Here is a 15,185-nt window from a genome sequence, read left to right as displayed (position 1 = left end):
TACTAACGTTGATGGAAAGATAAATTTTCAAGATGTTCAATGTTTTTGAACGGGTAGTATTATAGTCAACTGTCTACTAACGTTGATGGAAAGATACATTTTCAAGATGTTCGATGTTTTTGAACAGGTAGTATTATAGTCAACTGTCTACTAACGTTGATGGAAAGATAAATTTTCAAGATGTTCGATGTTTTTGAACGGGTAGTATTATAGTCCACTAGACAGCTGATTTATGATGAATAATTATTCTATAGTCTGATTTTTACGGTAATATTGGCGTATGAAGGAGGCTCCGTTTTGCTTTTATATTATCCTTGAAATGCAAAATTTCCAAAAACCTTGTATATACGTCGACGCGCAATTTAAAAAGGAACATACCTGTAACATTTCATGAAAATCTATTACCGCGTTTCGCCGTAAATGCGCAACATAAAAACATTTAAACATTAAGAGAAATGCCAAACCGTCGACTTGAATCTTAGACCTCACTTCGCTCGGTCAATAAATATACTTCACATTGGGATTGTGTGCTGGCTCATACTTTCAGAAGACACTGGACCTTCATGTCATCCAGTCAACTCCTTATCTAGTGCCTATATCTTCAACCCTGTCTGATAATACAAAAATGATATTACTCCCAAATAAAAATTCATCCAAAGTCAAGATTCCTGTTGGAAGATGAGCCGAGATCGCCAACATACTTTTATTTATTTATTTATTTATTTATTAGATAGAGCGAACAATACAATAGTCGGAAAAGAAAAAACAGGCTATTGCCCAAAACTTCTTCAATTTCCTGATTTTGTCACAAATCGTCCAAATATTATGTAGGTTATGTTCACTTCAATTTCAACACTACTATCAATACTACTGTCACTGGCTGAATATTTTTTTAACGACTAATAAATTTTGCAAGGACACAGAACTCTTGTAAATTTTTTCAGTACAATACATCATACAAAGCCCATTTCTAACGACTATGCTCATCAGAAGAAGAAAGGAGCATTATTTAAATTTTTCAAAAATATATGTTGGCTTAGCCACATGAAGACTATTGGCGAAATCCAAAACAGAATATCCAATTAAATTTCCAATAAGGCTGGAAGATTTTACAGTTTGGTAATTATACGTCTGAATGGACGAAGCGAACAATTTTGTCGGTGCTTCCTGGAAGCATTTTTTTGGGTTGACAACAAGTTGAGGTGGAGTCAACATGTGGCTGAGGTCTGCAAAAGACTTTCCAGGGTTATATTCCTTATAAGAAAACTGAGACACATTGTCTCCAGGGATTACCTGGTCTCAGCTTATCACTCCCTTTTTCATAGTCACATCTTGTATGGAATCCTCCTGTGGGGACACGCGCCTTATTGCCATGATGTGCTGCTCCTGCAGAAGAAAGCAATCAGGGCCATTACTTTTGCGGACTACAGGGAGCATTGCAGGCCACTCTTCAAGGAACTGAAGATACTCACCATCCACAGCCAATACATCCTGTCCTCCTTGATGTATGTCAGAGACAACCTGCAGCAGCTGTCAACAAGAAATCAGATACACAGCTACAATACACGCCATGCAACTGATCTGGATGTTCCCCGATGTCGGTTGGCTGCTACTCAGAGAGGCTTCCCATCAGCTGCCTTGGGCTTCTACAATGGACTCCCAACTGAAGTAAAAAGTGCATCACGTGCAAGATTCAGCGCTCTCGTCAGGCAAAAGTTGATTGATAGAGCAATTTACTCGTTGGCAGAATTAGCTAATGAGCCTTTATTTTAATGACACAGTCTGTCTGGTAAACCCGGTCAAGGACGACGACAACAAGTATCAAGTAAGTAAGTAAGTGTGCTGAATGAGGTAGCTGTCGCTGCCCCCCCCCTCCCTCACATCCACCGCCTCAATATTATGACAAACGTGCACCACAGTCACAGTTACCAACTTCATTTTGATTTCGCTGTACTGGTGCTCCATATAACCTACTAACTATTTCGCGTTGTCATGTTGCAAATCTGGAGTGCGGGAAAAATCTTTCCCGCACTAGAGCGGAAAAGTGATTCTTTGCGTTCTGTAATCAGTGCAGCAATGGCCACTTTTCAAAGTAACTGTAGGAAAAGATTATTGTAGCCTGTAGCTATACCTCCTAAAGCTGGGTTTACACCAAAGTTATTAACAAAATGTTAATAACTTAATCCTAATAGATTCTATTAGATTGAACGGAACTAGACAAACACGTATGTTCATCATGTGTATGATAAGTTATATTCAATCCAATAGAATCTATAAGAATTAAGCTACTAACATTTTGTTAATAACTTTGGTGTAACCCAGCTTAAGTAGCTGAACAAATAATATTAGTTATAACACACAGACAAAAAGATACACACAGGTATGGCATGTATCTGTCGTTATAGTTATAGAAATTCACCTCTCTATAACTGATAATGTGTTTACTTTTGATGTTTTGATAGCTCATTATAATACCGTAATTCTTCACATCTTGAAATACTGGCTGAATCTACAGACTCAAAAGGATATTATTTCAGTCAAAATTTATATTTATTTGTGTGATTGGAATAATTTTTCGAATATGGTAGAGGAGAACGAAAAATAGTTTAGAATTGAGTGTTGAAATCAGGACTAATTCCTATATACAGGTCCTGATGAAATCGTCATCACAAAAATGGAAGCGTTTTGTGTGGCATTCATCCCCTCATCATTATCACCTGGGTTCAAAATACTCGTGAAGAGTTGCTATTGAAAATAAATAAATATATGAAAGAGTTGCCATTGAAAATAAATAAATAGATGAAAGATCAGCACTATAGTGAGGTCCACGTTATAATGGCAGTGGATAAAGATAGAAGAATAGCGATGCCGATTCTCTGCATTAATTAATTATATTTCTACACTGTCAAAAACATAATTGGCATCGTGTTGGACCTAGAAAAGGATAGTATCACCGACTTTGTCGAATGATAGACAAGGATAGCAAAACCAAAGTTGATCAAATACTGTCATTATAACGTGGACCTCACTATAGTAGCACTGTTATTAATCCATTCTGATATTGAGTACCTACAGAAACAGAATTGCAAGAATCTGAAAAAAATATGTTTGATTAACAATGTTGGACGCAGATATTATGAATTGGGTTGAACTACCGTATAGGTTGCTTTAATTTTTATAGATCTTGACAAACGGTATTGAAAAATCTATATATTTTGGAAACTACGGGTATCCGCCAATGAGCGAAGTAGAAAATATGACCATACCACAGATAATATAATAATTATACACTTTTTGGTATTTTCTCTGTTGTTGACAATCAGTTATCGCTTTGCTTGTTCAATGAAATATTACCAAACCCCAAAATTGTTCAGCATACCGGTATTACCGTACAAAGTGAAGTGAACATGTCCTGTTTTGTAATTCTAACCATTTAATGATACTAAGTTCCTTTGTAATTGATGAAATACCTCTATCTAAAATATTAATTACCGGTTTATAAATAACTTAGTAAAATTTTTTTGTTTTAAATATGTTCAAATATTATCTCTATAGTAGTTTACTTTTAACACTTTTAACGTATTAGGTACTGCTGATGTAGTTATTACGGTAATGGTTTCATTTTTTGTTGTGCAAGAAAATTTGCCTTATCCCTCATGAATAAAAAAATCACATCTATACTAGGATAGATATCCTACAGGATCGGATTTTTGCATTTTTCCTTATTCAAAATCAAATTATCATTTTAAAAATGTTAGGATCGTTTGTTATCATGTAAAAATTTATCTTCAAGCAAAAGCAAGACTGTATCCAGTTTTGAATATTATCAATGTCTTTCCACTTTTGATTGACTACCTATTAATAATTTCTTATTTATTACAGTAACTATATTACCCATAAATATATTAGGCTACAGTAATACGTTACTGTATTATTATTGTCAGTGCCAGGATAAAAAGGAAGCAACACTTCCAAAAAGCAATTGGCTTTTTAAATTGCGCGGCATGTTTTAATCGGAAAAACGTCGATTTCGATATCAAGTCGATCACTTAATATCGATTCGACTGCGAGTCGCGAGTGTGTGAGTGCGTGAGCGTGACAGTGTTTTGCTTTCGGGTTCGCGTTTCGCGATTATTTTCTGTCGTTCGTTGTGTTTAATTTTAACAATTTTCTTGATGCTTCTTTAGAAATGGAAGGAAATGCAGGTAATCGAACTACACGTTTTATGATGGAAGGCGTTGGAGCTCGAGTAATTAGAGGCCCCGACTGGAAATGGGGCAAGCAGGTAAGATTTGACAAGTTTAGGTTATGTTCTAGAACTTACGACTATTTCTTCAAAATCATACTTCTTTATTCTTTGTAAACTTGCATGACATGATATAAGGAATTGAAATAAATTTAATTTTTTTCCAGAACATGATGTAATTTCCCCAAGATTTAGAATACCCTATCATATTATAATTATATTGATTCTTATCAGAAATCCAACTGCATTTTGTAATAAACATTGTAATGAATCATTGATAACTTAGCTGACAGTGATAGTGTCTTACAATGGTATTAGCTGCAGTATATTATTTTCGTAATAATCTTGAGAAACCGTTGGCTTTTCATTAAATTAACCTTTTATTTACCTACTCAGAAAAGGAAAGCCAGATGAGTTGAGTGTCCGACCTTCAAGTTTTTGCTAAAACTAATTTTTATCATGTTAGGTAACTCATTGATATTATTATAAATTAAGCTTTGAACCTATGGAATTATTACGATATGGATTTTTTCTTTCCACAGTTGCCTAATGAAGCTGTCAATTTTTCTCATGATAACTTTCAATACCTACCGTATTTTCTTTTCAGCTTAGGGCAATATTTTATTTTTAGAAGGACAATAAATTAACTCAATGTAAGAATTCAGTTTGTTTGTTACAAAACATATCCAGTCTATCAATAATATTGTTAAGGAAAAACTATAGTCAGTGTGCTTTTTTGGGTTGTGAAGCTTCAACATGATTTTCCCATTTAAAATAGAGATTTCAGTTAATGAAGCAGCAACGCACTCATATTTTACCATAATATTAGAAGCAATTCAAGTTGACAATTGAAATAAAAACAAATTTACATGAACAATGAGCAGTAGATTTGAACGCACTTTTTTCAGTTGAAAAATTGAGTAAAATATCCAATATTAGAGTATTCCCAACGTAGTACCAAAGTGATTGAAATAGTTCATTTATAAAAACATAATTTATTTTAATAATGTATCTAAAGTATTGAAAATCAGATGATCCGCAAAAGTAATGCAAGAGATTATCAACTTTCTTTGCCAGTGCCAGTTTGGAGTTGAAGAAAAAGAGTTTTTGAAATATATGTGATTTGATCAAATCCTTATTGTGCAATGTTTGTTTATTAATTATTAAGATATTGATAATATTATTTGTATGTTGATTGATATTTTGCAGGATGGTGGGGAGGGTCATGTTGGGACTGTGCGAAACTTCGAGTCACCAGAAGAAGTGGTCGCAGTTTGGGACAATGGAACTGCTGCCAACTACAGATGCTCCGGAGCATATGATTTGAGAATATTGGACAGTGCACCTACAGGTTAGCCTACTTTCATCTCAACTAATTGAAATAGAGTAGTTTTAGTATAGTAGACTTATAGACGTAATAGTGTAATAGAGTAGATTTCATCTTTTTGGAAGACTTTCGTTAGTGGAAAACGCCATTACATGGGGACATCAGCAGCATCCAAAACCCTCCTCACAGGGAGAAGGATAATAGTCTTAGTTTCAGTAGCCCACAACTTAGACCATTTATAGAATAGACACGCTGGGAAGCCTAGCCTCTGAAGCCAACATCTAACTGCCAAATCCGCCCACCTTGACGTCACAACCAAGCTAACAACAATGCATTGAATAACAACAATGTAAGTTAAACACCACAAACACCTACACAACAAACTTTTGTGACGTCAAGGTGGGCGGATTTGGCAGTTAGATGTTGGGATCATCGACTTTCAGTATGAATATACAATGGGCCGTGTCTAATCTATAACTGGTCTAAGGCCCACACTAATGACCAAGCTTAGTGAACACCTTAGACCAGTTATAGAATAGACACGGCCCATTGTATATTCATACTGAAAGTCGATAAAGCCAACATCTACTGCCAAATCCACCCATCTTGACGTCACAACAGTGACGTCACGCATCGTATAGAAATTAGAGAAAACTTTTTGAGTTTGTTGTGTAAATGTTTGTGGTGTTTAACTTACATTGTTGTTGAACAATGCATTGTTGTTAAACATAGCTTGTTTTCCATAGCAGATTGTTATTTGTTTATGTAATTATTATTTATGAAAATGGTAATCTCCTGCGCAGTATATAATTGCACTGAAATCTTTAGGAAAAAACGTGGAATATATTTTCATGTGTAAGTTGAAATTTATACACATAAATAATTGTAAGTTGTAACTGTAATATTATCCTTGGTTATGATGTAAGTGAACTCATTGCAGCATGACAATAAATTAGTTTTGTAGGCTACCGTATCTTATTATTTTTAAAACACATTATAACTTTGAAGCCGATATCACATAACACATTGTTACTTAACCTATATCGTTTTTGCCCGAAATAACGTAAAAACACCATGAATCTGAAATAGACACAATCTGAAAGTTTTCTATACGATGCGTGACGTCACTGTTGTGACGTCAAGATGGGTGGATTTGGCAGTAGATGTTGGCTTCAGAGGCTAGACTTCCCAGCGTGTCTATTCTATAACTGGTCTAAGGTGAACACCACTATTGTCCCAGTGTGCAGTGTGATTATTGATGGGGAAAGCACTAAGCTCACTAAGCTCAGAAAATTAGTGACTCACAAAAAACTTTGTATTTTGAATGTGTGGGCAGCTTTTCTCTTGATTTTAGTTCCTGTACTTAATTATGAAACAGGTCTCACATTATTAATAGTCCAAGGAATGAATGCTCAAAAGAGGGTATAGAAGGAAAAGTTTGGAAGACAATTTTTGACCCGGCAGTTCTGTTAAGGATAGTAAGGATGTAAACATATCAAAAGCCCCCACCCCTACCCCTTGTGCTAAGAGGGTGGGGGTGGTTCAAAGGTACCATTTGGTTTCTTGCATATAACTCGAAAACTATGTATCTTACGGACATAACATGTTATATACAAAATTAAAGCTTACATAATTTTCTAAAATATTCATCTCACTACTTTTTCTATATCTTTTCTAGTTTTCGAAATATCCGCTCTTAAAGGTGTAAAATTTATAAAAAAAAAAACTGTTTTCCTTCAATTTTTTTCAATTTTGGCTCTTATAACTTTTCAAAAATCGATTGGAAAAATCCATGCTGATTATGAGCTTATAGAGCATTAAATTCTCTTCAATTTGATGTATAATTTCACACTTTTACACATTTTCCTTCAACTGTTGCAGCAGCTTTAGTGTTGAGTGTGAAATCTCCAGTTTTTGAACAATAGACCAATTGACAAAGGAATTTGGAGGTAATGTTTTGGACACAATTTTTGACTTTGCAGCTCTGTTGAGACTAGTTAGGAGGAGAACATATCAAAAGTCCCCTACTTTAAAAAGATATGCATACATAAAATACCGGTAATCAAATTCCACAAATTAAATTATTCTATTCAAAATGTTTATCAGATCATATTTTATTCTCAACCACCGGGAAGCGATTTTTCAACTCATTAATCATATTCAGAGGAGTTGGCTAGAGCGATGGGAGCAAAGACCTTAAAGAGATCTCTGGACCTTTAAGGTATTTGGATGGTAGAAGCAGGCGCATGATACACAACTAATCTAAGCGATAGCTTATCTCAGTCAGTCAGATGATCAGTGATAAGTAATTCAAAATATAACTTATGTAACATCCAATTCCATGAAATAACCAATCTATGTGGATTCTCTATGTGTACCTCTAAATTATGCCTATCTTTATACTCAGTGCATTGTAATTGGTAGAACTTTGATAGATGTAAATGTGATGTTTTCAGGTGTGAAGCATGACGGCACAATGTGCGACACATGCCGTCAGCAGCCGATCTTCGGCATCAGATGGAAATGTGCCGAGTGCAACAACTATGACCTGTGCTCCATCTGCTATCACGGCGACAAGCATCCCCTGCGCCACCGGTTCTTCAGGATCACTACTCCTGGAAGTGAAAGGTCCGTCAAAGTATTTAAATATTATTTTCGTCATTGTCATTCAATTTCAGCTGTTTTACTTGAAATGAAGCCGGTAAACAGCTGATTGTAGAACAAATAAACATATGATTCCCATTACAGCATACTATACTGTAATAAAATCGTATGTTTTCTTTACAGTCTAGTATGTTTCCTAGTTCCGAATTTGGAACAGCAAAACTGGTACAAAAACAGCCTTTTAGCGCTACAGGTGGAAGTTATGTCAACTACAATCAAGAAATTCCCGATTCGAAACTTGTAAACGAGGTTATGTTTATAGAACGCACTTAGTAAGGCCAGCACAAGCAGGTAATGTTTTCTGTTTCTCGATTATTTTTTTCTAGATTATTATGACAGAAAATTGTGTAAGTTACTTGGACGTGAATGTCTTTTGCAGTGCTCGAATGAAATTCTAGTCTCGGCTAACGCCTCGACTAGAAACATCATTCTCACCTGCAAAAGGCCCCTTCCCGTCCTTGTGACTTGAGATACTATTTCAGACAATTTTACTGTAACTAAAAGAAACCGTAACTATTTAATAGTATATAATGGAAAATATTCTCGTTGCAAGTAACTTGAAGCTATTTTATCGAACCTTAATATGGAATTATTATTATCCCAGTAAGTTTGGGTGAAGCCCCAAATTTATTTTGAAGAATATGGCCCAGTTGCACAACAGCTGGTTAAATTTTAACCGTGATTGATTTCACGGAACCAATCAGAGAAGGCGTTTTTGAAAAGATGGCTTCTCTGATTGGTCTCGTGGAATTAATCACGGTTAAAATTTAACCGGCTGTTGTGCAACCGGCACTATGAGTCACGATGAGTCCAATATTAAATTTTACTTGTATCCATTCTTTTAATCACAGATTTGACTAACTGAGGATTCTCAGAAAACTGACAGTTATTCTTTTAAATAACATAATAGGGACATTTTTTATCGATGTTAATAAAAATATAGAATCATTCCAATAATTCATTACTGATCTTACAATATAATGAAAATGAAAGTTTGCTTTGGGACTGATTATCCATAAGTTTCACAAAATTGCCATGTTTTTCGTGACTCATATTCTTCAGAATACATTTAGGGCTTTCCCCAAACTTATTGGAAAAAAAATTACATGTTAAAGAAGTGATTCAAAGTATTTTTTCTAATCTCTACTTAACACAATCCATCAAGGTTAATAAACTTGATTCTTCAGATCATTATTCTATTAAATTAATTAGTAAGACTATGTCGTGCCGATAAAGTTTTCAATTAATTAATGCAAAACGGTGAGTTTCAATTTTTTCTGAAAGCAATTTCAATCAAGTTATCTATTTAGTTCAGTCAAATGTCATCCAAGCTCTTATCAAAATCGGGTTACATTAGTTGAATGTAATTTTGCTGGCTTGATTCCATCTGAACAGTTTGGCTTGGTTTGCGACACCTTGCAAAAACTAAATTTCTGTTATGTTTATTTATTCCTATATTGATTAATGTCTTTAAAATTGACCAATCTTAAATTTTAATTCATCAAATTACAAGATGCTCTCCACTTTTTTATCATGGGTATTTATTGGAATTATTTCCATTAATAGATTTCCTCACAATATAATTGTTAACAATAAATTGTTCTAATGGAACAAACTGGGAATAAAAAAATTGTTTCAGCTAATAATGCTTCATCGTTAATACCTATGCATGGATTCACAAATCATTAAAAGGTGTAGTCGATAAACAATACTATAGGCTTAACCGTTAATCCAAAAATATCTCTCCTGAATTATTACAAAATTTTTTCTTTATAACATCATGGCGTTTTTCTTACCTTAGGTGAAATTTCTAAAGCAGCTTGCACAGCGGGTTATTATTAGAGGCTATACTAGCTGCTGTGGGAACGCGGAATTGGAAGTGTCCCGAACTCAAATTTACATGGCATTTCAAATACCGTGTTACCGCAACAGCTGCGATTGTCCCTGTGTTCAGGCTGCTTAAGCAACGATCGGAACTATTCTAGTCGCCCGTCTAGCCTCTCGTTAATACTGCGCGGCTATAGCAATTGTAGTGTAGTAGCTACTGGCAAGCGGCTAGAGTCGTTCTAGCTACACTATAATTGCTATAGCCGCGCAGTATTAACGAGAGGCTAGACGGGTGGATAGTAGAGTCGTTCCAGTCGTCGCTTAAGAATTCCACCTTTGCTAAACAAATGTTTAAAATTGTGTGAAAATGTTCAAACAAACAGTATTTTCCAGTTATCAGTGATGATTTAGTGGAATATTTTTATTTAATTTGGTTTCCAACTAATCTAAATTCTAAATTGCTAGTTTATATTTTATATTTTGGACTCAAAATTGGACAAAACTTATGAAGTGTAACATAACCTATTTTTGGACAATTTCTATCTAAATTTAAGGAAGGAACAGTTTTGGGCTTCAAGCCTGTTGTTCCTTTCCCAATCATTCATAGTTGAGAATTATATTGTATCTATCAATGTATAAATAAATCAATTTGAGTTTCATAATCTTTTTACGGATTCCTTCAAAGATTTATCTCCTGTGAATATTTAAAATTAGTTTGTTATTAATGTTTTTTGATAGCTTCTGGTTATCCTAAAGATGCGTTTACACCAAAGTTAATAACTTAATCCTTAAAAGCTTTTAAAGCTTTTTTAAAGCTGCGTTTACACCAAAGTTAATAACTTAATCCCTAAAAGCTTTTAACGCTTTTTTAAAGCTGCGTTTACACCAAAGTTAATAACTCAATCCTTATAGGTTCTATTAGATTGAACATATCTTATCATACACATGATGAACATATGTGTTTGTCAAGTTCCATTCAATCTAATAGAATCTATAAGGATTAAGTTATTAACATTTTGTTAATTACTTTGGTGTGAACCTAGCTTAATTCTCTCCTTCTTGAAAATGTTGTATTGAAGAATTTTGTGGATGTTTAAAAACAATTTGTGTTTATGATTTTAGGATTCTGCTAGAGCCGCGCCGCAAGAGCAAGAAGGTGACAGTGCGCGGCATCTTCCCGGGCGCGCGCGTTGTGCGCGGGGTGGACTGGCAGTGGGAGGACCAAGATGGCGGCAACGGCCGGCGCGGCAAGGTCAACGAGATCCAGGACTGGTCGGCCGCCTCGCCGCGCTCGGCCGCTTACATCGTCTGGGACAACGGCTCTAAGAATCTCTACCGCGTCGGATTCGAGGGAATGGTCGGTTTTATTATAATTTCATAATTTATATCTGTAAAATAAATAATTTCCAAATTAGAAAACAACATTCAAAAACATTAAAAAAACTTTCAGTTTTAAACATAGAAAAATTCACAATCACAATAAGTTGGAATCAAATTCACAAGAAGATATTCAAATATACAAGAAGATAAAAAATCTGAGAAGCGGCTACCACATCGAAGGAAGGCAGCAGTCAAGCAAATTACTTGGCACGTGGATGTATAGACGATAAATAATTATACGGATTAAGTAATGATTAATTATTAATATTGGCGATGCCAGCAAAGTGTAAGCGCTAGAAACGAGTATTTAGTACGGTAAGTATTCTCAAAAAAGTAGAAGAATTATCTATCATAGTAGAGTGCTAACATATGAACAAATATTAAGTAAACATTTACAAGTTTCAAGTGACAAATGAGGTGATTTAACGAAAAAAATATTCAATTTTCATATGAAAATTTGGGAACATTAGAAAAAAGACCAAGCACATACTCGCTGAAACACTCACCACTTGTGTGTAGCTATGGTGTATTCATATTATTTTAAATTATAGATTTTTGTCGCTAAAGGTCTTTCAACTCGAGCAATAAAATAGGATAAAACAGTATGTAATTACATAACCTTAATCCATTCTCAAAAACATCCGCTGTTCCTGAAAGAAAGGAAAGGATTATTATTATCGAACCGAAAGGGTTACGCACAGTGTACAGCTCGAAAGAGACTGATAAGTTTGATGTTACACCAGGCCAGACAATACAGGATACTTAATAATAAGACAAAAAATTGCACTGTACTTAATTTATAATGTCTGGATGCGTTTGGTGTGACATGTTCTCATTTACTTCAATGCTAAACCTTCCTAATCGGTCGGAGCGGTCATTTTGTCCGATCGTGTCCGGCTTGGTGTGACATCACCCTAAGTGGCGACTTCTGACACTACCTCCGTAAACAAAGCCGTAGTGCATTCGTGTGACGTCAGCACAGGTAGGGCTCTTACATCAATAAAAATTCGTTGATTTCATCTGATCTATATCTGCTAGTGTTTTTATTGGTGTAGGAGCCCTACCTGTGCTGTCGTCACACGAATGCACTACGGCTTTGTTTACGGAGGTAGTGCTTCTGATCGATGAATGCCACATGGGCAGATCCGCCTTGAAATGTGCTTGATTCATAATTTAACACTCCATAATATGCAGTTGGTTCAAAGTCTTAATGGCTTGAAGCTCTTTCCGCCGAATACTTGGATGGATATTTCGACACATATGGACATTTAAAGAGATTTTGATGATTAACCATTATTTCATCCAGTGATGGTATTTTTCAGGATCTGACTATCGTTGATTATATTATGTAAATAATGAATATCTGTAATAATGTAAATCCGTAAATAATCCAGTGATGGTATTTATCAGGGTCTGACTGTATCGTTGATTCTGTTATGTAAATAATGAATATCTGTAATAATGTATATCTGTACTAGATTCTTCAATCAAGCTAGGTTATCAATGTTGAGCTATGTTTATTAGTTATAAAAACCCTCTCAGCAACAATAAGGGAACATTTCTAGAACAGCTACCTCTAATAAAATCAATCAACTGTCATCATCTGGCTTGATTGAATTGCATGGCTGTTCTAAGTTGCGACGTCTCCATTCTCCCAAGTGTATAACATTTATTAGAGGTATTTGTGTTTGTTTCTAATTTTTTAATTTAAAAATATCAACTTAGATATAATAATAGATGGCCTTGGGAGTAAGTAAGTAAGTCTACTTTACAAAGTAGTCTCAAAATTACTTACTTACATACTTACTCCCAGGGCCTCTATATTATATCTAAGTTGATATTTGGCCGCATCAACAAACTGTCTCCACGTAGTTCGCTCCACAGCATTAGCATCTCAAAATTAGACTTTGAAAATAATTGTTCGACAATTCCTGATTCTCTGTTAATGCTTCGGATCATTATAAGAATTGGTTATTTTTTTTGCAGGCTGACCTGAAAGTAGTGAATGATGTTAAGGGTCAAACAGTCTATCGAGATCACCTGCCTTTGCTTGGAGAGCAAGGAACTGGAAGAAGCGGTTCACATGGATTACAGATTGGCGATCAGGTAATATCATTTTTGTCATAGTCATTCAATCTCAGCTGTTTTCCATGCATGAAATCAATCCGGTAAACAGCTGTTTGCAGAACAAATGATTCTGATTATGACCAAACCATATGTTTTCTTTACAGTCGAGTATGTTTCTTAGTTCCGAAATAGGACAGCAAAACTGCTATAGTGAGGTCCACGTTATAATGACAGTGAAGAAAGATATGAGAAAAACGTTGCCAAGTCTCTCCATTTTGCCACTGACTATACACATCTGTTACTCAATTCATCCCATTAAATTTAATCTAATAATAATTATCATTTCCTTGATAAAATAATCAATTTAATGTCAAATTAATCAAGAATATATATTTTTTCATAATTTGATTCAAAAATTTGCTTCCATAACTGAGATCAGATTTTATTTTTATACAAACCTGAAATGGCGGCTAATTTAAAAAGCTGTGATATACCAATCTGAATATCAAAACAACAGAAATTAAGTTATTGGTAGGCATTCTAATCCAATTTCTTTTAAAAGTAATAGAAAAAAATAAATCCTATTTAAAATAAGTAATTTAAATGGAAATAATTCTGAAATAACCTTTCAATATTATTTATACCAGTACGAGTAGGTCTAACCTATACGTGTAGGCTAACTGAAGCATGGATGAAGTCTAGGATAGTTAGTTATCAACTTTTAAAATGTCAATTCAGATATTTTAATTTGTGTTTCTCATACAGTAATGTCTAAAAATTATTCAATTGTTTCAAAAATACATTTTAAATCAATCATACGACTTGTGTACTAGAGTATTTTGATAGAATGATGAAAAAAATGGCGGCTGAGAATTGTCTGTCTACTTTTGTACAGTCACTGTCAAAAGTAACAATAAAATCTTCTGGCAAACAGACAACATTGCAAAGATAGAGAGAGATAGCGTTATCTGTTTTGTTTTATGATAGAAAAAGGGCAGCAACAGTATTGTCAATTCTACACTGCCATTATAACGTGGACCTCACTATACAAAAAAACCACCTTCTTCAATCAGCTTAATCAGAGTAAGATAATAACTTGAAATTAGCGTAGCAGTGTTCAACATAAAATTTATAAGTTAATATGGCTCGTTTTCGTGTTTATTACTTCGGAAATTATCATGTGGAAATTCACTGTCTAGTATATTTATGAATTTACTGCTAATCTAGTAAAGTTGCCTTCTGAGAAGAGTTGAGTTGGTATTATGTGTTTGATATTTTCTTATTGTATGAAATAAATTGAATGTGTATTCGTTGTAGGTGAACGTTGACTTGGACTTTGAGATTGTTCAATCTCTGCAACATGGACATGGAGGTTGGACAGATGGAATGTTCGAATGCCTCAACTCAACCGGAACCGTCATCGGAATCGATCAAGATCATGACATCGTTGTGTCCTATGATAGTGGAAACAGGTGTGTACCACAATGTTGATCTATGTGCAATAGGTGATGAATAATTACTTACTAGTTTTATCGGATGGACAACTGTCGATCCCGGCTGAAGTATGACAGTCGTAAGGCCCATTGACGGCTTAAATTATATATGCAGGTGAGGTGGGACCTTCCTGCAAGGGACTCCCCCCAACAAAAGCCATACAAATTCACTTTTAACTAC

The 15,185-nt window shown here is 34.7% G+C and overlaps 1 protein-coding gene across 3 annotated transcripts in view; it reads left to right on the top strand.

The window, feature by feature from the left end:
* The first annotated feature begins 4,077 nt into the window (after positions 1 to 4,077).
* LOC111048168 (E3 ubiquitin-protein ligase MIB1) overlaps positions 4,078 to 15,185 on the top strand; it is a 356,450-nt gene continuing 345,342 nt past the window's right edge. For 2 of the 3 annotated variants that reach the window (XM_039425353.1, XM_039425351.1), the window contains exons 1-5: positions 4,078 to 4,285; positions 5,456 to 5,597; positions 8,030 to 8,201; positions 11,187 to 11,421; positions 13,431 to 13,550. In XM_039425353.1, coding sequence (XP_039281287.1) covers positions 4,190 to 4,285; positions 5,456 to 5,597; positions 8,030 to 8,201; positions 11,187 to 11,421; positions 13,431 to 13,550 — 765 coding nt within the window. In that variant the 5' untranslated portion in view covers positions 4,078 to 4,189. Of the gene's footprint in view, positions 4,286 to 5,455; positions 5,598 to 8,029; positions 8,202 to 11,186; positions 11,422 to 13,430; positions 13,551 to 14,828; positions 14,984 to 15,185 lie in introns of all 3 variants that reach the window. The other variant, XM_039425352.1, reaches the window with a different exon arrangement.

Source organism: Nilaparvata lugens, chromosome 3 (genome assembly GCF_014356525.2).
Source record: "Nilaparvata lugens isolate BPH chromosome 3, ASM1435652v1, whole genome shotgun sequence".
Classification (NCBI taxonomy): Eukaryota; Metazoa; Arthropoda; class Insecta; order Hemiptera; family Delphacidae; genus Nilaparvata; species Nilaparvata lugens.
The sequence above is the reverse complement of the archived record's forward strand: the minus strand, read 5'-3'. Positions and strand labels throughout refer to the sequence as shown.